Raw genomic sequence first — 25,545 nt, 5'->3', positions numbered from 1 at the left:
CCCTCCCGGTAACCTCAGAAATTAAAGGAAAGAACGGAGCTCCTGGCGGCCCCTCCTCCTGCCCAGTTTTCCTCCTCCCCCCTGTGGCTCCCACGTCCCTCGGACACACGCACAATCCCCTTAGACCCACACAACCCTCTCGACCCTCTCACCACGGACGCTCACCCAGAAAATAAATTAAATGCAGGGACTGCCCCCCTCTTTTGCTCCCTGCAAGAATATTTTCAGTGAGTTTTGTTTTAAATCATATCCATTAATTTATCCTGACTTGCAATTAAATGCAAGTACACTTTTTACAACCAGTACGGAATGTATTAATTATAACTACAAACGGTCAAGTGAGAGCACAGTCCCCCCTAAAAATATTAATAAAATACATAATAAATAATATTAATGAAACAAAAATAGATTCATAAGCCTTGGCCAGGGCTTTTACTATTTCACGTAAGAGGAAATCCAGCCAGTGAAACTTGCTACACGTAGTTTAGCAAGACTCTGGCCAACCACCACCACTGAACACTGACGAGCGGATTTGTTGGGGGCGGGGGCAGTGGTGCCCTGGTGTGGGGGGCGGGGGGTGGGGGGGGTCTGTGCAGACGCCATCTTAAGAGGCTGATGCACGCACGGCCAGTGCGCGAGGCAGAGCCCAGAACGTCTCATACAGCTTTCCCATGCAGTGGGGTGAAGTTACCCACAGGCTGCTTCTCCTTCCCAAGGCAGCGCAGGCTGTTATTTCAGTGCCCACCCTCCCCTCAAAAGACAAATGAAATCCCCTAGACCCAGAGGGAAATGAGCCCAGCTAAATGCAGAGCTCAGGATTCGGGCCCCATCAGCACCGTTAACTGCACCAGCGCGGGAAGCCACCTTTCTTCCTGCCACACTGCCAGGCCCCTGCTAACCTGCCTCCACATCTCGCAGCCCCTCGCTTCACCCCCGGCACTCCCTGCCCCCTCCCCTCCCCCCCAATCCAACACACCCACCGCACAATCGAATCTAATTAAGATCAGGAAGAAATTTGCATTTTCTTTTCACTGCACCCCGCTAATCACAGAAGTTCTTCAAATTTTGAGAATTTTGTTCCTCTGCTAATTATTTCCCTCATTTTGTATTTCAAGGCACAAAGACAGTCTATCTCACTGGTGGTCTATTAATAGTTTGAAGTTTTGAGCATCAGAAGGTGGGGTGGTTTTTTTTTTTTTCTTTTAAAATTATTCTGTCATTTCCAGTTTTGTAAAAATGGTTTTTGTTGTTATTGTTAGTGGCAGTGGTGTTAATGTTGCTTCCAAAAGACAGCTTAGCTGTGTATTATGATTTGGTCTGTCCCTTACAATAGTAACTCTCTGCCTGGTTTACTGATTTACAGAACCCTGGTATGTGAATGGCAAAAAAAAAAGAAAGAAAGAAAGAAAATTCCTTGGCATAAGTATATGTTTGCTGATCAAATTTCAGATCATGTGTTGTTCATTATTATGACTTTACTTGAAAAACAGTTTGCCACAGTGAGATGGATTCACTTTATATGCTTTCTACCCCTCCACTCCCTTTAAGTACTTTGAAAAACAGTACAGTCTTTTTTTGAGGTACATTTAAAGCATGAACTGGTTTGGATTAAAACAATGTTTCAACATCCATAAATTCCCTCAAAATACATTTTTAAAAGACCTATGCAAAGCCACACATGATTTTGAGGGAGCTAATGAGATTGTCCCACCAACAAAATTTAATGGTGATTTAAGAAATTCTAATACTTTTCATTTACTTCCTGCAGAATTATTTGTGTACTTGACATTTATACAGTTTCTCCATTATATAACCATCTACTCTGGGTACACTCGATTATACCAATCTATTAGAATGAAATTTGTACTCCATATAAGCAGAAGTTTCCAGTCGGTTTTGACTTACCATTATGTTTCAATGTAAAGTGTTATTATAGCATACTATAAAGCACAGCGACTCCTTGCTCACGGTTTTTAACTCTAATGCTGTAATCTTTCTTGCTGCTTCTAGGGCTGTGTCAGTGTTTACATTCCTGGAAGTTAAATAAACCGACATGGCAAAACTTCTGGATAGACTGAATAATAAGGCTTGTGATGACTAAACTGTTTACTTTTTACCTTGTTAGGATCCCTTTCTTGTAAAGTTTTGGGAGAGAGACACAGAGAGAAGGAATGAAGGGGGGTGATATGTGATAGAAAGAGAGAGATTTACACACTGGCTTCCATATGTCACAAAGACCTTCCTACCCACAGCCAACGCGATCGAGGCAGCGTGCAGAAGTTACTTTTGCCTTTTTCGTTTTGTTCTGTTTTCTTCAATACCGGGTCATCTGAATCACCCCTTCTTTACTACCCTCCCCCCAATAAAAAGTATGAACATTTTTTTGCCCATTTTCAAATAGCAAATTATCCATTAGATTTCATCATATCTTAGTAAAGCAATTACATCAAGAAAATGATAGTGCGTGTGGAATCAATTATGCATGCAGTTGGCCGGAGACCAAAGGCTGTGAAGTCGGAGAGGGCAGAATCGCTCGACACACACAAATAAAAAGCCCCTGGATCTCACAGATGGACCCCATCAGTTCATCTTACTGCCTAAAAAGTTCATGCACTTAATAATTTATTTGTGTTCTGGATACTGTTTCCCAGCTGAATATTAACAACTTTGAACTGAAGCATGCTTTTAGCATGGTATGGATGGAAGTCACGGTAGGGCAGTGCTAGGGTCCCTCGGAGGTTAAAATTGTAGTTATGTTTCTTACACACTGTTCATTTTCCATCACAATTTACTTTCTTTCATTAAACATTCCTTTTAATCAGAATATCAGTTTCAGTGTTCTGATTCTGCTTGATAACCAGTGATAAACTCATAAACCAAAGATGAACATCAATAATACAGCACAGGCTATTCAACAGCAAAAGCAAACACCAAAATCACAGGCTCTCAAAAATCGGAAACCGTTAGTTAGCACCTTGTTTTCACAACCAGGGCATTTGTGTACCTTGAAGGAGGCACCCGGGAGCCCAGAGACCACCATTTACTTTAGTGACTAAGGGAGGACACAGAGAGAACAGCTGAGAGCAGACGCTGAACAAGGCCGCAGGAAAACTTACTTGAGCTAAAAGATAAAGAAGTCAGCCAAACCCAGTCCCAAGACATGTAGGTGCCAGCCGTACACTTAAGAAGAAACCCAAAGCATTGTTAGAAAGGTCTGTAGTTTGTACCTGGCTCTCTTCCAAAGGAGGAGCCTGAAGTCTTAACACACTGGAATATTCAGGTCTCCTGGCCATCAAACTGCTACCAATGAAACTGCCCGACGACTTGAGTGGGGGAACGGGGACAGGCAATACATATTTCTGAACGTATCTGGATGTGCCTCAATCATACACTTAAATTTTACAGAGTTCTCCCCAAATGAGAACAACTTCCAGCCAACACTTCCACAAACTGTACTTAACGTTAACAGAAAACGGATAAAACATATGTAATTACTCAAGGTTAGATTTCTAATTCCTCAATTCACTAAAGGAAACTTGGCAAGAAGATGCATCATTTTGCTCCTTTCTACTGGGGCATCCGAGGAGGAGAGCCACTGAGGCAGCTAATACACAAAACATGATCAAAAGTGATTAACAACAGCTTCATATGCAAATTGCATTAATGAAGGAGTGCAAAGTCATCATGTAAATTAAATATGTCAAATCTCTTGGTGAACTTTCAATCTTGAGAAGAAAAAACACTGCTTTAATTTTTTTACATCATCAATTTTGCAAGATTGAAAATCTAAGAATCTTGGTGCTATAAACAATTTTCACCTTTTTTTTCTCCTTCAGCAGGCTGACAGGCCAGCCTGATGTGCACCGAATGTACATGTTAATAGGCCAATCAAAAATGCAAAACAATTCGCAATTACTGGAAGGACCTAATGGTCATTAGAATTTACAACTAGGTAATGAACTGAAGTCTGCCCACACCATGCATATTCATAAAGCAATTTAGCCTTTGAAGATTAAAGAAGTGCTTAAAATTCAAATGAGCTTTAGCAAATTATCAGTAAGATTCATCCAAAAAGCAAAGGGTTTTTCTTCCTATGATTTCCTCATTTTTTTAATGCAAAATTGTTATATCTTCCAGACTGAGCTTAAACTAAACATTGAGCTTCTAGTGAAGCCAAAGGGGCTGAGAGACAAACAGAGGCTGCAAACATCGTTACGGACTTTGTTCATAAAACTAAGCCCTTAAGAGCCAAACGTATCTCTAAACATGGTAATTTATCAGAAACAGCCCAGAGTTGCTCATAGGCAATACTGCACAGTCCTCCAACAAAACAGATTAATTCGAGTCCCACCACCCTCCCAAAAAGCCTTTTTCCCCTCAAGTTGAGTCTCCTGTGTAAACATCCACTATGGTATAAAAACAGCTTTTTTCATCGGCTTGGAGTGGCATTCATTTTAGAAGTTTCTGCTTCCAAAGGGAAAAGAGCAAGAAAGAAGAGGCCATGAGGCAGAGGAGCAAGATCTGGTTTACTTCTGAGGAGTGAAAATCCTGTCGTTTGGTATTTATCTTTCTGGGGGTTCCCCCATCCTGCACTGGCAGCGTTTAATCCGAGAGGAACAGGTCATGCAGGCATCAGCTGACATGCAGAAAGTTGTGGTGTCCACCCACCACCACCACCCCACCCTGGTTATTAGAGAGTGTCATGGGAATTTGGATTTTCAGGCTTCTCAATTACCAGTCTGGAGAAGAATCTAACTCACACCTTGAGTGCTAACTCACACCTTACTAACCTCATGACATTTAAGAAATTCTAGTGATGGAATTCCCAGTGAATTCTTCCCCTCTTCCTCCATCCCAAACACCCAATCCAGGTAAAAGCACCAAAAGTAGACGTAAGTCCCATCTCAGTCAGTGTACAAGTCAGACTGAGAATAACAGCTTTGAAAGGACCACACACCCGTGCTTACTGCTCCACTGCTGGACCCAAAGGGCTCTCCGCTTTGGTGATTGTGTTTGAACCCCTACTGAAAATATTCCAGTGCCTTCTCTTTGCCACCGTTCTCCCCCTCCATCCCCCAGCAGCAGACATTTTCCTAGAATTGATCTTACCTGAAATGTAGCTATATTAAGGAAGCAGGAAAGAGGAGAGAGAAGGGAGAAAACCTCAGGTACTACCCCTGATTCCCTGACTCTCTTATCCATGGGCCCTGCTCAGAAACGCGCCACATTGTAACGTTTATTAGAAGGAATAGGATGCAGAGGTGCATGTAGCCCGTATCCACAACCATCTGTATGAGCCACAGGTCCACAGTCCTGACCAATTCCATTTGACACTAATGTTACTCTACATGAGTAGAGTTCAATGAGGGTTGATATGGGATGTGACAGAGTAAATCAGAATTAGATTAAAAACAAAAGTTTAGAAACCGATGCTACACTGCAGAGCAAATGGGACTTGAAGGCCAAATTTCCCCTAACTGCCTTCAAGTCATTTTCCCTATTAGAGCAGTTGCCTGCCACCCCCCTGCTGGCAATGCCCAATCACATCAGAGTGTAGAGTGGAATGCATATAGGAAGGCTTGAGATATTCCTCTTTAGATACAATACCTATATATTTAATATATAGCAATTAACTTCTGGTCAGTAGTCTGCAGGCAGCAAGCTGCCCCAAGCAGATGGGGGGGAGGGGACCCAGAGCTGGGACAAGCACAAAAGACAGGTCCAACAACAATGCCTGCTGTCAGCAGCTGAATTATTTTTATACAGGAATTTTTATCTCTATTGTACAAACAAGTACGTGTCTGTGCAGACTTGTTAAGCAATCCACTTGTATGTAGAATAAGATTTTTTTTTCTTTCTTGCTACCAGTCACACAGCTCCAAGATCAGAAGAAATACATAGTCTTTGAAGCTGCTCAAATGTTTTAGTTAAAAGGACAGCAGTTGTTTTCAAAGATCCAAGAGTATCTTTATCAGAATTAAATTTTTCCTTATTGATTTTTTTCCCCTTAACATAACAAAAACATAACATGAGAAGGTTACGATTTATTATTAAAATTTTTCTCAGCCTTTAAATCATTCTTCAGTAGCCAATGTTCACTTTCAAATGTAAAAGAATAATTTTTTTTTTAATCTTAGGATAGGATGGAGTAGGAGAGAGAAACTCATGAGATTTAAAATTTAACATTGGTTAATGCATTGTTTTAACTGTGAACTCAAAGACTTGGGGGGGGCCAAAATGAGCAGTAAATGGCTCATTGTGAGCTGCCCCCTAAAGGTAAATAAATCATGAAATCATGGTATCCCCTGAGTTGGTAAAGGGAAATGCATCAGATTTTTTTTTTTTTTTTTTTGGCCCAAAGAGAAACTCCACATTTAAAACGTAAAAGATCAGATGTGGCATGTAGTGCATTGTGCTCCAACTAAGGTAAGAATCCAAGCTACACCTTATTTCCCTAAAAATTAACAGATGTGATTTTTTTTGCAGCTTTTTTTATGCATCATTACATATCAAGAAAATGAACAACTGATGAATATAATTTAAATGCCCTGATGCTTAGCAAGAGGCTTCCTTGTGTTTTTTAGAAAGTCCAGAAAGAAAACAGAAAGCCAAGGGCGGGGGGCCGTGCGTTAACAGCACCTGTGTTCTTCTTGAAAGCACCTTTGCAGGTTTCACAATTATTCCATTCTTCATTTTAATGGGAGTTTTGAATCGGTGGACTCACCTCTATCTAAAACTAAGATCCAATTGTAGGTGTAATTGTTCATCGCCAAGGCTAACAACAGTGAAGATACAAACAGAAACGCATTGTGAGTGACCGAAGGTCCCCAGGTATCCCCTTCATCAACATGCCTGCTCCAGGTTCCCACTGGGAATTCCCTGGCGGACGGATCCAATTCTGAATAACACGATGCCAACCCTATGTGGAAAAGGGTGTGGAGGCGCCTTCTCGCCTCTTTTACAGGAAGTTTAAACCTGATCACCTCACCTTTACTGGCTATAATTTGTTGTTTAGCACTCTAAGAACTTGGTATTTTATCTATCTAAAGAGATCAAAGAGAAAAAAGGAGGGCAGATGAGGCAGCGAGCTGAGGCCCGGCCTGGCTCTTGTGCACGGCGCACTGCCTCCGAGCAGCAACCTGTCCAGGTAAACCCTCCAGCGGCATTGCGTCAGATCGCCTCAGATCAGTCTCTAAGGTGAACCAAGAGATGAAACACTCCGGTTCCCTGTCTGCAAACTTATTCGCCAGTTCTTGGCAGCTTATTTTTCCAAGTGTTTTGTTTCGGGAAACGTGTGTATTTTTATTTGTACGTTTTGTGGATTTACCACAACTGCTTCTGACAGCTGTTGATTTTGTTAAATGAACACATTATAAAAATCCTCTTTAAAACCTCAAGCAACAGTGGACTCAAAAATAATGGTAAAATATTTTAATGGAGTTCCAGTTGAGAGTTGGTTAAAAAAAGTACAAATGGAGGCACAGAAGTCCTTTAAGTCAGCACTAGATTTAAAGTGAATGTGTGTGTGCATGTGTGCGCGTGTGCATGTGTTTAATGGGGAAAGAGGGGTGTTGCAAATCACCACAAATATTTACACTGTACTCCCTTTGTTCAAATCACATACTTTTAACAGGAAAAGCTGGAACTCTGGCTATTTAAAATTTTAAATATTCAAACGCCTGTAATTAACCATATGAAACAAATTATGTCGCATTTCTCCATACCAGCACATGCAAAAAAATTCTGGTGGTGGATTGGGAGGTGGCAGAGTTGGGGAGACAAATCCAAGAGGAGGAAAGGATGATGTTTTCATTTTGCTATAGATCAAAGGAGAACAAGAATGGAAACTGTGGCATATCCAGCATTTTTACATCGCTGTCTTTCACACTGGGCTATCTAAGTTTACACAATTCCCCAGACTAGCTGCATATTAAGCTTGCTGTGTACAGCTTTCTTATGGTGCGGTGGTGGAAGAAGCATTAATATTCCGGCTCCGCATCTGACAGGGCATTTACATGCGCCCATCTGAGCGGCACCTGAGAGCTCCTCCAAGGTACAGTAACTGTGCGCCTATTGTAAAGGCAAATGAAGCTCACCTATTCCCTGCTGGGGTCAGAAGTGACCTCAACACCCCCCATGCCTCAAATCCTTCCCTTGCCAACCTAACTCAATGCCATCGCAGAATGACGAATGAGCTCAGAAATAGACCCCAAGTTACTAACCCTGCTAAGAACAGCAAAAGCCTTTGCTGAAATGTTTTAAAAATGCATAGGGAGTGCAGCTGGCCAGTAAAAAGCAGAGAGGCAAATTCCAGCGAACCCAATATGGAATACGTTACATTCTAAAACTGATTAGAAATACAGTCTGATGTTTACTGGCTTCAAATTGAATTTGGCATCAAGCATACTGGCTTTAATAATGCTGGCATTTTTTTTTTATTATTATTTTAAATCTGCCTTTGGTCTCTAGGAGCACATGTGGAGAGCTAAAGCATTCTTATTCGTCAGGTTACATTTCCTGGAAATTAAGTTTGTGACAGAAAATGACTCTAGTAGCAATAATATGGTTCGTGCTCAAATTAATTAGGTCATTGTTGTAAAAACTACATGGCAAATTACGTAGGTAAATTTACTGATATTGGCCAGAGCTCTATACCCTGGAAGAAAGAGGGAGAAGCAGTTTAAGGATGCTTATTTACCTGGGTAGGAGAAAAGAACAGAGGAGAGAGGGATACAATGGCCAATTTTGTATTTGTATTATAAATAAAAAATACTAGTCATTATACATTAAATTATACAGTCTGAATACATTTTATGAACTTTATTAATGTCCTCCAAATTGACACATAAAACAAAAACCTGCTTGATTTGAGATGTTAAAAATGGGCACTAAGTTAAAATCTTTTTTTTAATCCTTGTAATGACAACACTGCTGACATAACCATGACCCAAATGAAATCTGAACAAGCAGAAAGGTACTAAAGACCCTTGGTGATTAAATCTCTGGCTAAAAAAGTGGCGAGGTGCCAGGCTGGGTCCAGCTTGATGCTAAGTGCTTTTTATTGCACAAAGCTGGTACTACTGTATGTAAAAACAGACTTGGGCTTGGGGTAAACTTTGTCAAATGATTTCTTTGTGCAATAAAGGGTGTGAACAGACCAACCAAAGTAGATTAAATTAACATCGAATGACGCAATCTCGGTGCATCTCCCTAGCTGTGCTACTTTGGTTAAATGTCGTATTTTCCCCCAAAGGAAAGCCAAACTTTCTTCCTTTCTCACTGACTAGTGTGTGGAGCCACCACTCACCTCTTCTCCTTTATTAAGCACTTTCACTAAGAAATCACGAAATTGTGAAAAATGCTTCCCTAGGATTTGCACGTTTGTTCTATATTCCAATTTAGTCCTCCCACATTAGCCAAACTACATTGATGCTGCAATGTGAAATTAATGATTTTCCAAGACTCTAAAATGTGCCATTAATATACATCCAACTCGCCTCTTCCCTGAGTTGAAGGTTCGCTGTCCTGACATCGCCTGCCCGTTTCTACACCCAGTTGCATTTTCCAGCCCATGGGCAGCTCCATAATTAAATCACTAGGAGCTCACTAGGAGAAAGGTGTGCAAAACAGATTTCAGATCCTTTAAAAGGCACAACTTACAACACAACAAGGAATGAGTGATTTAAGAAATTACAGCACTGTTTTTTTAAGCTTTCACAGAATAAACACAGAGAATGGGAGGGAAACTTTCTCCCTCTGCTCCTGTTCTTGAAGTGAATACATATTTGTGTTTCCAATAAAAGGCCATTTTTACATTAACTGTCTGTAACAGCAGGAGACAGAAAAACTAACACAATCTCCACATCACACACAGGATGATCTTCATATCACGTGCCCCTATTCTCAAAACTATTATTTATAAAAGACAACTAGGAAAATGCACAGGGCCTTTTTTCTGTGTCACCAAAAGGGTAAGAACTTTGGGATCTTCCACATTTTAGATTTTTTTTCTTTTTGGCTTTCCAAAGTAAATTTAGCAGCCATGTGGGCCACTGTGTTTAATTAAGCTTTCAAAAGTCCTCTGACAATGCCAACAATTGTAAGACACTTCTGCAGCTCAATCATGCAATCACTGTGACAGTTCTATTTACAATTTGTCTTAGAAAGAGTTTCTCTGACATTGTACTTTGACAAAACATCCGAGCTGCCAGTTCACAACCTTTCTCTGTCTTATTTACAAATACAGCTTGTATACAGGATTCCCAGTCTCATGAACATGAGTCTTTGTGTAGTGGCCTCACAAACATAGGCTCCCAATGAAAATCCGAGGTATTTATTAGGAAACAATATTCTCTATTCTCTGGATTCTGAAGGTAAATAAAATGTTCACCAGTATATTGGGGGTTTTTTGTTTGTTGCTTTTTTTTTTTTTTAGCTGCCATGCTAAAAATTCATTTCAGAAAACAGTAGTTTTTATTCAGAATCACACAAAGAGAAATGAAAAATAAGTAGTCATAATAGAATACTATAATTTATAGTCTCATTTACAATTACACCATAAAGTAGACAAATACATCCTCCAGTTGAGTCTGAGCTAGGAAAGCATTAGAATGGGTACAAAGAGAAAAGGCAAGTTGATTTTCGAAATTCTGAAAAGCATAAATACATTATACTTGATTTTCCTTTAAGTAACATGCTAATGTATTTCTGTTTTGAATTAATAATTCTCACTTCATTAGAGAATCTGTCTTACATATTATTATCTAGATATGAGGTATATTGTCTAGGGAAATAAGTTTTAAATACTCTGAGATAAATGTCTATGTTCATAATTTTAAGGAGAAAAATGTTATATATCAATTGTGGTTAACTCTACTCCATTTTATAGGACTTGTCATATTTTATCCCATTCTCTCAAAAAGCTAACTTTATGATAGCCCAATTTAAAGATTTTTATGTGCAATAAGCCAAAACCTCAAAGCTGACACTGTGGGATAATATTTTTTGGCCTTTTCTATAAGTGAACGGTAGTTTCACATTCACTAATCTTCAATGACTGTTTCCCCCATCATAAAATATGAGACTAGAAAACAAAACAAAACCCATATTAAAAGCCCTGACTGCCAGTCAAAGGCTGCTGATATCTGATGGTGGATATCTGACAAATTGATGAACTGGGCCCTGCGCAATGTAACTTGCTCATTTCCAGTTAAATTAATACTATTTCAATGGTCTCAGTGGATCACGGTCACACAATATTTTAAATATTTGAATAAAATGAAACGAGCAACCTGATCAATACGTATGTGTGTAGGTAACATGTGTACATGGGTGAAGTGCTACAGCACATACCCATCTATTCACTGGGTAAAAATCCTCCTTTCTAAAAAATACTCAGCTTTGAGAGGCCTACGTACAGTCAAAATGCATACCATTTTACTGAAGATTTAAAGAACTCTACCTTATTCTCCTATTTGACAGCCCCAAATTCTAAGCTTTATTTATCTCAGGAAGATCTGTCACTGTTTTAGTCCTGCTTCCTGCCTATAAAATGGCACAGAGCACACAGTGAGCTCAAATCCAACTTACATCAGTTTAATAAAGCCTTTCCTACACAGCGCACTTAAACGACTACCTTTTATGTGGTTGCCAAACATATTCTTCTAGAGATTCATCAATATATCTCTTTCCTAATACAGAGCATCGCTTCTCCTTTCTTTTTGTGACACAATTCAAATATCTACTGAATGATTACTCTCATTGTTTCCTTCCTCACCATAAAAAGAAAAGCAGACTTGGAATTGTGAAGACGTGCTTGAGAGAAATGGGCTGGGAGTACACAGCCGTCTTCCAGAACTTCGCTTCAGAGGCACCTGAGGGCCGCGGCATCTTAATTTATGTGCAATGGTAGAATGTTAATTTCACCGTAGGAAACTCTTAATTCATTACTGTGAATGATGAGAAGTCGTGATTCTAGTTACTGACATCTCGCTTTGAGATGTGACCACGCTATTTATGTTCAGCCAATTCCAGGGTGGGAACAGGTGATTAAACACAATGAAAGGAATCAAGACTTTGTAATTATTCGTGCATGAAAGGTTTACCTCACCTGGGTCGCAGCATTTGTGCACCCATTGAATATCTTAGATACCTTAGATAGCTTTTCATCTCAGTGAAATGATTTAGCATTAGCCCTATAAAACATATTTTAAACATGCTTTTTTTTTGCTCCTCTGGGCTCTGCTGTTGCACTAGTTCTTTAAAAAAAAATAGGACCTTTATGACAACCAGGGAGTTAAGGAAAATGTCTTTTCTTTCCGTACAAAGATTCACAACTGTAACAGTAAAAAGCCTTCACTATAGGGCCTTCCCCCCAGCTTTTAGATTCCTCCTCTAAGTACAGAGGCACAGAATTTTCGAGCTGGTTGATCTGAGACTGAATAACCTATTTGGGACCTCAGTAAAAAGTGTGGTTTTAATTCTTGCTTGACAGACACTGTGTTTTGTCTTTTAAACGAGCAGCTCGATATGTAAATATGATGTTACATCACACAAGCGTTACTCCATATTTGGTGATTTAGAAAGGCTTTGGATCTCCGAAGACGACAATCCCCTTCCGCTTGCTCTTGCTTCATTAATCATGCCTTACACTTCTGTTCATTTTCCTTCCAGTCACAAGACAGCACATGGAAATGGTCATTGCGGTATCCTACTGGGGGTGGGGGGAGGGGGGAGATAAAATCTCAGCCTACATGTCACATAAGCTACATGTGGTGGAGTCGAGAAAAATATTTTGTAAATGCAGCTCCCCTGGTAGCAGATTTCTCATTTCACTAAAGGAAAAGTATCTGAGTATTATTGCAGGAAGCTTTCAAAAAAGAAAGAAAATGCCACGTTTGATTTCAATGATCAAATTCCAGAGGGGGAGAGGAGAAATAATATGACATTTAATCCTCTCCAGACCACTGACCTACTACAGTTCAACTTTGTGGTCAAACCAGGGTGGGGAGACAAGTTCCAGTGAATAAATTGATGATCAGCACCACCTTTCCTAAAACTGAACCAGCCTCTGCCTTTGGGGGGATCAGGCAGGGGAAACAGAGGAAAGTGATTTCACCGACAGGCATGCCGTTTTTGTCACACAGAATCTGCATCCACTTTGTCTTATATGTTCAATCACTGTTGTTTCATAAAAAAATGTTTTAAGGGTCACTATATAGTGTTGCTGTTTATCACTCAGAGTAGGGATTTAAGTCCCTCTGTTAGCTCTTAATTCCTTTTCCCTTGAGCTGCTGAGAAACCCACACACCTAGCTACCTCTCTGCTAAAATTAACCAGAGGAAGGAGAGCTGTTGAATATGTGTATGTATTTTTCCAGGAGAATTTTTACATTGTGTTATAGCAGAAACAGTGGAAGTCTGGACTGGACATTTGTAAGGGTGACATGTGGTTGTGTAAACCACAAACAAAATCAAGATACATCTGTCAAAACCACATCAGAGACAAGAGAGAGCACAGAGAAGCATTTATCATTTAGCTGAGGAGGCAGGCTGCAGGGAGCAGCCGTTCCTGTCAAACCAACCTTTTGAAATTTCCAACATGCCCTTAAACTTTTCGAGTAAGCATGTCTGTGCGCTTCAGCAACTGCCCTCTCTACTCTGGCCTGGCCAGTCGAAAATGGCATCTTAAAGTCAAGGTCACGGTGTCATCCCACCACGGGGCTATGTTTAATTACAGCCCCATACGGACTGACAGCCAATATGGATCCAAGGCTAGCCCTGAAGCTCAGTTAACTCTTTCCACTCCCTCCAAAATGCCCTTCCAGCCCACCCCACTTCATGGAAGCCCTGAGAACTAACTGCACCCCCTGGGAGGCCTGACCAGGTATTCTGACTCAAACAGGTCATCGGCCAAACTACAAATGCCTATATGGCCACTTTGCCTCTGACTTGTCACCAAGGCTGGAAATGGACATTGGAAACTGGGCTAGGTATAGTAAGGGTCAACACTTAAAAATGAGAAAGGGAAGAAAAAGGAAAGGAATTCAGAATCAGCAGATCCAGAAAGAGGGTATCAGGTGCGTGTACCTATTCCGCCTAGATCTGATTCAGTGAAGTGGAAAATATTTATTTTTGTGTGTTCTGGACGTAGGCAATGGGAATGATTATTTTAACATTACAGAGCTGTCATGGACAGTCACATGGAGAAATACAGAAAGCACTTCACCACTCCTTAGTGCCTGGCTACAACGCCTCTGAAAAGGAAAAAACAACATGCAAACCGCTTTTCTCCTTGCTTCTCATTTACCTGCTATGTGTTCCTGTTTGGGGCAAATTCCTCTAGATGACGTTGATAAACAATCGTCATCCTCTGGCGTGACCTGGATGCCAACCTCCACGGGATTGGATGCTTTTTTCATCTCGATTGGTGAAGGGGAAGGTGGCTTATCCACGGCTTTTTCTAAGCAGAGGCTGCCATTGCATTGTTTCCGTTTGTGCTCGATAAAAATAAGAATGTCCCCCAATGGGAAGTTCATCTGGCACTGCCCACACGTGAGGAGGTCATGGTCCCCTTCTGGAGCTCCCAAAGGGCCGTGGTCTGGTTCATCATCTGTAAGAATGGCTTCAAGAGGTTCGGCTGTGGTTGGAGAAACAAAAGCACAATTAATAGAGTGCCAGAAAGGAGAGAAAAGGGGGAGATACATTCTCAACCCCACCCCATTCCACCACATTATGTAAAGTGTTTCTAGGCTCCTCCATATAATACCCAGAAAATGTGAGCACCTAAAATGTACACGGATGTGGTAGAGCTTATCAACAAGAAAGCAAATTTATGAATGAGGCAAATCATCATATATTTAAAGAAAACTGTCTGACTTGCATAACCCCAGAGAACAGATACACACACCTACACACATTACAAATGTGTCTGGTTTGTGAGTTTAGCAAGAATGTGACTTAAATAAATAGTTAACACAGGGGACATAAAGAAAGCTTAAAAAATAACTACCCCCGTCAAAAAAACTGGTAAACACATGGATTGAAAACAAATTTGTTTCTTTTTTCCTATAGACTAAGTTGTCTATTGTGCCAAAGAATAAAAGGAGAGGTAAATAAACACACACACCCTTTGTGTGTGAATGTGCGTACTCCTAGGTATACAGAGACATAGCTTCATAAATTAGAAAGCTTCTACATCACACAGAAAGTGTGCCACATGTACACCGCCGTAATAAGAAAACCACTGCATTCACCTGTGAAACAGATCTAAATAATAATCATAACGCAGCATCATTCACACCGCCAAAAACCTTTCTGATCTCACTCACAGCAGTGCCGCAAAATCAAAGAAATACCAAATTCACTGGCAATTCTTCTCAGACACATTAACTAAATGGGATACTTTTGAGTACTTAAGAAAATAAGCCAATTAGTCATTTTTTCATTCTGAAGAAAGGAATGCCTAAAATATTCTAAACATGTTTGCACTTGGTGGCTCCCATCACATAAAAATCAGAATGGTCAAGCAAATGCCACATTTCAGAACAAGGCTGAGAAGTCCTTTCTTTAGACTTGAAATACTTTGCCTAATGTTGTCAAAGTTGACTAATTTTCTGAATGAGCTCCAAAATGTTTCATTATGGGACTATTTCTGCACACATAATCACCAGCGGATGGTATAACAAGGTAGGTATGTCTTTCGATCCTGTTTCCTCCTTTTTTTTTTCCAACTTTGCACCAAAATACTCCAGCATCTATTTGAACAGCATCTATCATTTTTTAACCTTCCAACAGAGAAAAGAGAGTTGGTAAGTATCTGTTCCTGAAACCTTATGCTTATGGTATCAAAAAAAAAAAAAATCACAAAATACAAAACACATCCAGGATGCTGCCAGTTAATAAAACTGAAGCAGAAAATGTACAAGTCTTAAACAGTTAATCAGTCTGACCTTCTTTAGCAAGCTGCCAATTTCACATTTAATGAACTTAAAGCCACAGAGAATCAAAAAATAGATTTTAATTTGAGTGTAGAATATTGGAACAGATTTTGATAAAGTGCAAAAATCCAGTGAACTCAGGTTAAATTTATTTCAACCCTACCCAGGCTGAATATTGAGGGGGAAGATCTGGAGTAACTCCCAGATGTGCTGGGTGAAAAAATATTGAGAGAGCCCTGCCTAGCTGCACCTGTGCTCAAGTAGGACATGTCATAATTTCTAGCCTCTGGTACTCCTCCTAACTTAACATAAGGTCATCACAGGAATATGAAGGTTATATTCCTACCAATAAAGACAGCTAGGTAAGCACTTATGTTTCTTTGCCCAACATACTGACCAAAAGATAAATACAGAATACACATGCATACTTGCAAATAAAAGGAGACAAACAGAAGTGCTTTTGCATTATGGCTCTGTGTCATTTTTCTCCTACATTTGCTTTCATTTTGACCAAGGGAGGAACTGAATAGGGAAGTCATTCTCCAAGATCCCTGCTATTCGAATTAAGGATTTTAAGCACACATTGACAAATGTGGCTTTTTGTGTTCAGCATTAACTACAAGTTCTGAGGTTTGGAGACTGAAGAAAGACTCAGGGAAAATATTTTATTTTATTAAACTTAGTAGTACGTAGAACCTTTGCAAAAAACATTTTTTTAAACTCCACCGGTAAGATTCGTTTTTTATTTCCAAGGCCTGACACATTTCTGAAAATGGAAATGTTATTTAGGAGCAAAAGGAAATATTCTCCTAGGTATCAAATAGTTAAAGGTAATTCGGTACAAAACAGACTTGGTTGAAGTCTTCTAAATGTAGTGACTGAACTGATTTACAATCAAAACCAGGAAATGAAGTGGTAATTCAGAGGTTGCTGATTACACCTCCACATTTCACCTAATTAATTTTATAGGAGGCAAAGTTCTTGAAAATAACAAGATGATCAAATGTACAGATATAAAACCTGTAACCTCAACATTTTCTATGCTCTTAACGTAAATTATTGCTAATTAACAAGAATTATATCCTTATGTATGAAATACATTTAACATCGGGTTCCTTGCAAAACATTTGGCTAGTGACGTTCAGAGAAATACCAAAACGTGTTCTTACTATTGCTGCTATATTATTAAAAATCAGAAGTGGGGCACAAAGAAAATATGAAAATATAATTCTTTTGGTGTCGTCTACTGATTTGCATTGACATCTTTTCTCAGTGGCAATCAACATTTCCTTTCTGGGCATCTGATAATTTCTCTGTATTTTAATGCAAATTCCTCTTTCCCTAAAAAACATTCCTAACCTCAGCCATTTTACCCCCTCCCTCATTTCAACTCCATCCTCCTTCACCCCCACAATACCATCGTTTCTAAGCTCTGGCCTAAGCTCCGCTACAAAGCAGGGAGTCTAGGATTGAAATGGAAGGGAGTGGGCAAATAATCATAATAATTAGTCGCGAATTCTCTACAAGGGGAGAAAGAGACAGAAAATAAAATGCTTCTGCGTTCAAACAGCAAGACAGACTGGAACGTCTCAATGCCCCAGCGGCTGACTGAGATCTTCCTCTCTCTCTGCAGTTGCAAAGGAATAAATTTTAAAAAAAAAAGCCTTAGAAGACATGTAGGGAAGGAGCAAGGGAAACGAGGGCTGCTGGGGGAGGGGGAGGGGGGAAAGAAGCTCTGCCTTCGAGTTTGCTTTCCAAGTCCTCCTTCCCTTTGATTGTCTTAACTGGGTGAGGAAGCAAACCGATGCTGAAATGCAGAGAGAAAAAGCAAAGAAACAAAAGCGAAGGCAGGGGCGACAGGCCCGGGGCAGGGGGCCCGGCAGGGGCGGGCTGTGCAGAAAGTGAAGTTGGGCGCCGGGACTCGGAGGCACAAAGCGAGCAGCGTGCTGGCTGCAGGCTCCGGCCGTGCTCGCTGCGAACACGTGCAGCGGCGGCCGCGGGGCCGTGGGACCGGGGGCCAGGGGCCCGGGGGCGGCGGGCAGCCAGGAGCCCGGACTGCCGCCTCCACTCCCATCCGGCCTGGCCGCAGGGTGACCACGGTTCCCTCAGCCCGCCAGTTGGAGAAATGGAAAGTGAGGCTTGGAAAACTCGGCTGGTTAACCTGGTGCGGTCTCAGTATCACCGCACACACCTCAAGCGCGGCTCCTGAAATTCATTCTGTGTCCACAGGCTCACACTTTTTACTTTGGGGGATCTCTACAAATGCGTTTCTCCCGAAATTCCGGACATCGGTGTGCGCAGCGCGGCGGCGGTTGCGGTTATTCATTATTAATGACGCTGTTTGCCCGCATCATTAGGATGATAACTATTACTATTGTTGTGATTTCGGGCTCCGAGGCGAGAACTACAGGAGGCGGGGGAGCCGAGAGTCAGGCTGCAGAGCCGCCCTGCAAGCCTGCCGTGGCCGCCGTGGTCCGTGCTTTGCGCGGGGATGAGGGGGTGGAAGAAGTGAACCTGGAGTCTAAGTGCAAACTTGCCGATCCCGCCCTTTGGCCTTGCCCCAAAGACGGAGAGCGCGCACTCCCCTTTCCTCCCTACCAAAAATGCACGCCCCAAAAGAAAGCGAAAACTGCACGCCGCTCCGCGTCCGGAGCACGGGGGTGTCCGCCGCGCTCCCGGGTGCTTCTCTGCTGCCCTAGCCAGAAGCATTTTTAAAGTCAAAATGAAGAACAAAGACATAAGGGGTGATGGGGGGAGAAAGGGAATTCTGCCTAACCGTCCGTTTCCCCCACCCCCACGCTCGCAATGCTGTCCCTCCCCGGCCGAGAAACGCAGAGCAGGGGGTGGGGGAAGCTCTGGTACAGGTTCAAGTTCGCTGAGCTTTCTTGATCTTGTTCTGCCTCCTAGCGACCGAATGGCTCATTCATCCCAAGAAGCGGAGGACGGGGGGTGAGGGGGTCCTGAAGACTGGAATGGCTCCCGCCCCCTCTGTGCACCCAGAAAATGAGAAAGGAGCGACCCCCGCAACCTCTCCAAACTGGCCCCTTAACACAAAGCCCTCACTGAGACCGGGGGAGAGGGGCTAACCCACCCAGACTGGAGTGTCCCGAGATAGACCCCGGGATGGGGATGGGGGTGGGGGTGGGGGGGTCGGGGAGCAGCCTGGACTGCAAGCCTGTCTGTCCTTTGAGCCCCCAATGCATCCTTCCGAAGAAGGGCCCGGCTTTCCCGAGTCCTGCGAACACTGCCCATCCTTCCCGCCGGTACCTGGCCGGGCTGTAACTTCACACCGCCGCGCGCCGCGTCTGCTCCGCATCCGGCGCGGCTGGGGGAGTGGGGGGCGGGGGAGAGCGGCGAGGGAGGGATGCGCGGGGGTGGGGAGAGGGAGGGCCCCGCAACGTGCCGGGGCGGGGGAGCTTCCAAAGTGTGTGACAAGTTCCAGGTCTCAGTGAAAAATTCAATTCTCTGTGCGCACTCCCCACCCCTTTAAAAAATACAGAACTGGGTATAGGTGGTCCTTTAAAATTGCATCAAAAATTAAAATAAGGGTCATGAATGAGGTGAGGAAGGGATGTGGGCCCTCTCACGCCTTTCTTTCTCTTGCTGCCAAACTTTCCTAAGTGCCCACTGTCCACCTTTCCAGGCGCACTCTGTTAGCCAGGAGACAGTCACACACCCCCTTATATAGATTCACAAGGAGCCCCCCCACCCCGACTGAGCCAGGCCCCGGGTGGAGGGCAAGAACTCAAGGTGGGGTGCGCAGAGTCCCGGGATTTAGCATTCCCAAAACGCATACTCGAACGTACTACTCCCCTGCCCACTCCCCTACACACACCTCTCCCCCCACCTGGCCTGGCTGCGCTCGGGAGTCGGGGGCTGGTGGCAAGGCCGGGTGGGAGGGGGGCAGGGAAAGCACGTGGTGACCTCCCCGCAGTCCTGAGCTGTGGACAAGAATCCGGGGGAGCGGAGAGGGGGGGCGCAGAACACGCTTTTTCAGTTGCTTTGCAAAATAAAAATGCTTTGCAAAGCCGAGTTTCTCCCCAGCCGACTTCGCAGTCGGGTTGGCGGGGAGGAGGTCTGGGCATTGTGCTGTGGGCGAGAGGGAACCATGGACCCGGCTGGCGCGGAGTCGCGGCACGGCCTGCTGCTGTGCCGGCGGGCGGGCGCCGGGCGCCGAGTGGGCGATCCCGGGCGGGGCGGGGGCGCGGCGAGGCCCCGGCGAGGCCCGGCCGCCGCCGCCGCCCGCTCCCGGGCTGCCGCGCCGCGCTCGGTCCTCTGTCTGTTTGTTGGCAGCAGGCTCCCGCACACGCGGTGCTTGTAAACATTCAGACACGAGATTTTTCCCAATCAAAATCCACTTCCACTTTTTTTGAAAATCTTCCAAAAAATAGTAAGAGGAGGGAGTTCCTCGCTCCCTCTCCGTGCCGCCGGCGCTCTAAGTTTGCAACTAAAAGGGTTTTGGGGAAGGGGGGTAATCGTATTTTTTTTTTTAACTCTGGTAGAGATTGTGAGATTTTTGCAGGGGGGGGTGGGGGACTCAAAAAGGAGAGCGTTGCAGAAAACCGCCGGAGGAGCGTTTGGCTTCTGGTTTGGGGCAAGAAATTTTACCTTCTCTTGCCTTGTTTTATTTTTATTTTATTTTATTTTATTTTGCACTTCTTCTCGCCGCCACTGAGGTTCGGCCGGGAGGGGCAGGCAGCCGCAACCCGGGCGGCGGCGGCCCAGGCGCCCTCCCTCCCTCTCCCGCTCGCCCCCGGCCCTTGCTCCTGCCCTTCGGCGGCGGCGGCGCGGGAGGGCAAGCGCGAGGAGCCGGCACAAAAGGCAGCGGGACAAACACCCACCTCAGGCCGGAACAAAAGGCGGCAGCGCCGGCCGCGTCTCCCGTCCTTCGCGGTCGCCCGGCTCTCCCTGCCGCCGCGACACCTCTCCAGACTCGGCGGACTCCAGAGCGCCGGGGGCCCCCTCCCACAATCCCACTTTCTCACTATTGTGGAGATGACTACTTTCTCCCCGTGCACACTTGACCGTGAGCGCGCTCGTGTCCGAGGGCCAGTCTCACCTCTTTTCTCCCTGGAAATTGTTTTTTAGGCTTGGGCTCCCTGCTCCCCCACTCCCCGTTTTCCTTCCTTCGTCGAGTGGAAGCAACCCCCCTTTCCCCTCCAGGTCCCTCCCCCAGGTTTGCAGGAGAGTTGTTCGCATCCATAGCATTGTTCATTATTTTGCAAAATTGGAGGGGAAATCATTGCATTCCTTTCCGAAAAGCGAAATAAAGCAGCGGAAAGCAAGAAAGAGGAGGAGTCAAATTTTTGTAAAATTAAATAAAATTAAAAGGTGCGTGCAATTCCAAAGTGTACATACGGCTATGGTTCGGGATGGGATGAGGTTTGGGGTTTTTTTTTTCCTCCCTTTAATCTCTTTTATCCCGACTCTCGGAGGTTTTTCTCCTGAAAAAATTTTTAAATGCATGCACACACCCCTCTCTCCCCCTCGCTCTTGCTTCTCGTCCTGCGTGCTCTCGTGATTATTAATAATTATTATTACTATTATTGGGTTACTTACGCGAGAATTCCCGTTTGCTTAAGTGCTGGGGTTTGCCTTGCTTGCGGCGAGACATGGTGGGCTGCGGGGCGGGCGGCGGCGGCGGCGGCGGCGGCGGGCGGACGACGGCTCGGTTCACATCGGGAGAGCCGGGTTAGAAAGAAGGAGACTCCAGAGAAAATATCTTCATCAGTGCCTTTTGACATCCAAAATAAATTAGAAATAATACAAAGATGGCGCAGGGAAGATGAATTGTGGGAGAGCCGTCATGGCTTTTTTTTAAGCAAAAAAAAAAAAAGAGAGAGAGAGGAAAGATAGAGGGAGAGAGAGAGAGAGAGATGAAAAAAATGGCAAAAGCCCCCCTGAGCTGCAAGTTCAAGTGCGGACGTGACGTCCCTGCGAACTTGAACGTCAGGAGTCTGGATGGACAGAGACACACAAAACATGGGCAGGGCGAGCAGGAGAGAAGGGGAGGAGGGAAGGGGAAGCTCACACCAATGGACACACATCAGGGGCTGGACATGAAAAAGAGACCAGGACAAGCCAATGGCCAGTGCGGGGCGGGGGAGGTGCGGGGCGGGGGGCTCTGCAGACGCCAGACGCGGCCCCCGGGGGAGGGGCGGGCGGAGGGGAGGGGGCGCTGGGGCCGCGGGCTCACCAGTGGCCGCAGCGAGCGCAGAGGCGGCGGCGTGGCGGGGAGAAAAGAAAGGGGCAGCGAGGGTGGGGGGAGCAAGATTTGCACCCTGCACCACCACCCCCGCACGCCCACCCTAAAATGAAAGATTATTTAAAAAAAAAAAAAAAAAGGCAAGAGCGTACAGGGAGGCTGCAGCCCCGGGCCGGGGAAGCGCGGGCGGAGGGAAGCCAGGTAGAGTTGCTCCCGGACACCCTCCTCCTTGCGCACACCCACTTCCCCTCACCGCCGCCGCGGCCGCCGCGGCCGCGCTCGCTCCCCGCGTGCGGCCGCCGGGGCCGAAGTGAAAGCCTTGAGCCCGCGGCTGCGCTCCGGAAACTTTGCCCGAGGAGAGGCTAGCAAAGAAAAATCACCCGAAGTTGAGAGCGGAGCCTCCAAGTTACAGCTCCGCCGCGGGTGAGGGGAGGCGGGAGGGAGCGCGCGGCTAAGCGGAGTCCAGCCCAAGTTTGGAGGGTCGCGGTCCGGAAGGGCAGCGCCGGGGCCTCCCGGAGCCCGGGCGGCCTGGAGAGAGGGGGCGAAGGCGAGGAAAGCGGTGCAGGCCCGGGCGGGAGGGCCGAGAGGGCGCCCCCAATGCCGAGCCGGGGGCCCGGGGATCTGAGCGCCCCAACAAGCGATTGGGTCTGAATGCAACTGGAAGCACAGAGTCGAGGCTCCCAAGGGTCGCAGAAAGAGAGAGAGGCCAAGGAATACAGAAACGAGGAGCCAGACCCGGGGCACTCGGAGGGGAGCGCCAGGGCCCGAGGCGAAGGAGGCGCCGAGGCGTCCACCTCACCGAGGGACCGCGGGCCAGAGGACAAAGCACGGGCAGTCCTGGGAGTTCCAGTCCCTGGGAACGTGCTCCCGGCGCTGCGGGAGGTCCCCGAGCCGGGTTCCAGGGAAGGACACACCCCCTCCCACTCCAAAGCAACTGCAAACGCGCAGAGGAATGGAAAGAAAATGTTTCTTACTGGTAGAGCACAACTATTCCTGTGCTGTTACGCGGGGAAAGAAAATGGGGAATGGAGAGAACGCGACTGGCTCGCAGGAGCAGCGGGGAGGCCACGGTGGTGGGGTGACCGCCCTGGGTCAGCGCCGCGCTCCCCAGGCGCCCCGGGTCAAGGCGCCCACTCTGGAGCCCGAAGCCTCCTCGAGCCTTTCCGCAGAGGTTCGCGGGAAATTAGGGAAGACCTGTTGGAAATAAACCCCTGTCTCTTTAATGCACACACGCGCGCACACACACACGCTGCCGCTGTCAAAAAGCGGGCTTCACTCTGGCGTGGGATACTTTCAGTTTTACGTAAAATGTACAGCAACAGCACCCCCTGCGATTGGAAAGTTTATTCAGAAACGTGCCTGCAAAGTCCCCCGGCGTCTCCCGCCTCCCAGCCTCCCTGCCTGCCTGCACCACCCTGTAGCCTCAGCCGCCACCACCGCCTCCGAGACCACGCTGCGATTCCAAATCCGGAAGGGCAGGGGGGAGAGGAAAACGGACTCAAGTCCAAGGGAGGAGCGGAGGGTGCAGGGTGGAGGCGGGTCGCCGCGGCCCGCGAGACTCCGAGCTGCAGGTGGACGTGTGTGAGTGTGTGTCTGCAGAGCGAGGAGCCTTCCTTCCCTCTCCTCCAAGCGGCTCCACAACCCCTCGTGTCTTCTCTTCCCCCTCCTCAGTCTAAGGGACCTCTTTTTCGTAAATTCACCCCCCGGGCGGGGGGCTTTATTGTCTTAAGCGAGGGCCCCGGCTTGCACGCGCGCACCCACCTCCCAGCCGCGCCGGCAAGCGGCTGTTTATTCATGTGTTGTCTTAGTAAAGTTTCAAACCTATTAGAAAACGACTGGCTTGCCTGGCTCGGCGAAGCTTCGGGCCCCTCTAAGTAAGAAAAGGAGGTTTTGATGCTCAGCGTTAGGAGAGATGTGGGCTGAACTGGGTTTGTGTAAATGTGGTTTGTTGTTATTGTTTGCCTCCAGTTTAAGGGGGGGGGCTCAAATCCTGTTTAAGAGGCAGGAAGATGCACTTGCAGTAAAGCTCTGTAGCTTGTGCGTTGCACCATTTCCCCTTTTTCATGAGTTCTTCAGAGCAGGTCAGCATCTCTCTTCCACTACCGTCTATTTTTTTGTCTTGTTAAACTAGCCTTAGAGTGACCAAAAGAATGTCATTGCGGGGGGGTGGGGGGCTGGCGGGGGGGGCGGGGGATGAGACTTGGAGGAGAATGGTTGGAGGAAAGGTGAAGAGAGAGAAGAAAGTGCAACTGGGAGGCCTTTGAAAAATAAATAAATAAAACAAAAGCCCCTTCAGGTAACAATAGTAAGTCAGATTCTTTCAGAACCGAGCTTTTCAAATTTAAATATTTTTCCCATCCATCCATAAAAGTCCATATATAGAGAAGGTGTATAAATGGGCGAATGTGTGTTGTGGAAATATATATGTATGATTTATATACAATGGTGTGTATAAAGCTTTTCAGAGTTGGCTGTAGTGTAAAAAGTAATGACTTTATTACCTCTGAAAGGTTCTGTGGTTCACATTTAACAGTCTTCTGAATTACAATTCATTACACAATTGTGTGCTCTCTAAAACCGGCACCCTATCAGGGCCGCTATCTGTGGTTATTTCCAATAAATAACTGGCAACATTTTATTGATTTTCTTTTTTAAAAAATCATAGGAAATTAAGCACTTAGTTACAAGTAGGTCTGCTATGTTATTGCACTTGTTTCAGATTCCAGGGGGTTCCTTCCAAAACCACATCTTAAAACACACATTAAAAACTCAGTTTTGCAGCTGCTTTCCCCGGGTGCCAATGCCGAGGTACGCAGCGACGTTTCCACCATTAACATATATTTAATTTCACCATCATAAAATGCCCAGAGTGAAATAGTAGCTGCCCTCCGCTCACGCCCCTCCCCCAGCCTGATTTCACCCAGTCCAGAAAACCAGGGCTGTGTATCGGCATTTGATCCTCCTGCTCCGGGACCCCCACTCCCGGTCCCTCGTGCTCGCCCCTACGAGCGACGCCCCCTCCCTCATTGCTGCTGGATGCTCGCTAAAGCGCCCCAAAGTGGGGGAGGGGGAGGGTTTGTACATGTGTTTAAAGAAATAAAAATATGTTGTTTTAAGAGGCTTAAAATATTACATAAGTACTGATTAATGATGCAGGTGGTTTTGTCGAGGGGTGAAAGGTCACTTTAAACGCGCACACTTGGATACACAATAAGTATATTTACCTTTCCAAAAGTGGCTTTTAGAAAGTAATAAATTATGACAGCGTTAAAATTTTCTGGCCGTTCAGTTAACTTCATTTGGAGCTGTCGGACCTTGGCGGATTCCACTGAAGGGGTAATTACGCTCGGTGGGCTCTTTCCCCAACCTTTAGTGACGACACTGCGTGTAAACTCCAGGCCGA

The 25,545-nt window shown here is 45.3% G+C and overlaps 1 protein-coding gene across 8 annotated transcripts in view; it reads right to left on the bottom strand.

Annotated features, from left to right (window-relative positions):
* BCL11A (BCL11 transcription factor A) overlaps positions 1 to 21,885 on the bottom strand; it is a 99,630-nt gene extending 77,745 nt beyond the window's left edge. For all 8 annotated transcript variants that reach the window (XM_014791485.2, XM_004435660.3, XM_004435662.3 and 5 more), the window contains exons 1-2: positions 21,497 to 21,885; positions 14,308 to 14,637 (exon numbers count right to left, since the gene is read on the bottom strand). In XM_014791485.2, the coding sequence (XP_014646971.1) occupies positions 14,308 to 14,637; positions 21,497 to 21,551 (385 nt within the window). In that variant the 5' untranslated portion in view covers positions 21,552 to 21,885. The remainder of the gene's footprint in view (positions 1 to 14,307; positions 14,638 to 21,496) is intronic.
* Positions 21,886 to 25,545: the final 3,660 nt, after the last annotated feature.

This window comes from Ceratotherium simum, chromosome 11, assembly GCF_057802395.1.
Source record: "Ceratotherium simum simum isolate JZ-2026a chromosome 11, ASM5780239v1, whole genome shotgun sequence".
NCBI lineage: Eukaryota > Metazoa > Chordata > Mammalia > Perissodactyla > Rhinocerotidae > Ceratotherium > Ceratotherium simum.
The sequence above is the reverse complement of the archived record's forward strand: the minus strand, read 5'-3'. Positions and strand labels throughout refer to the sequence as shown.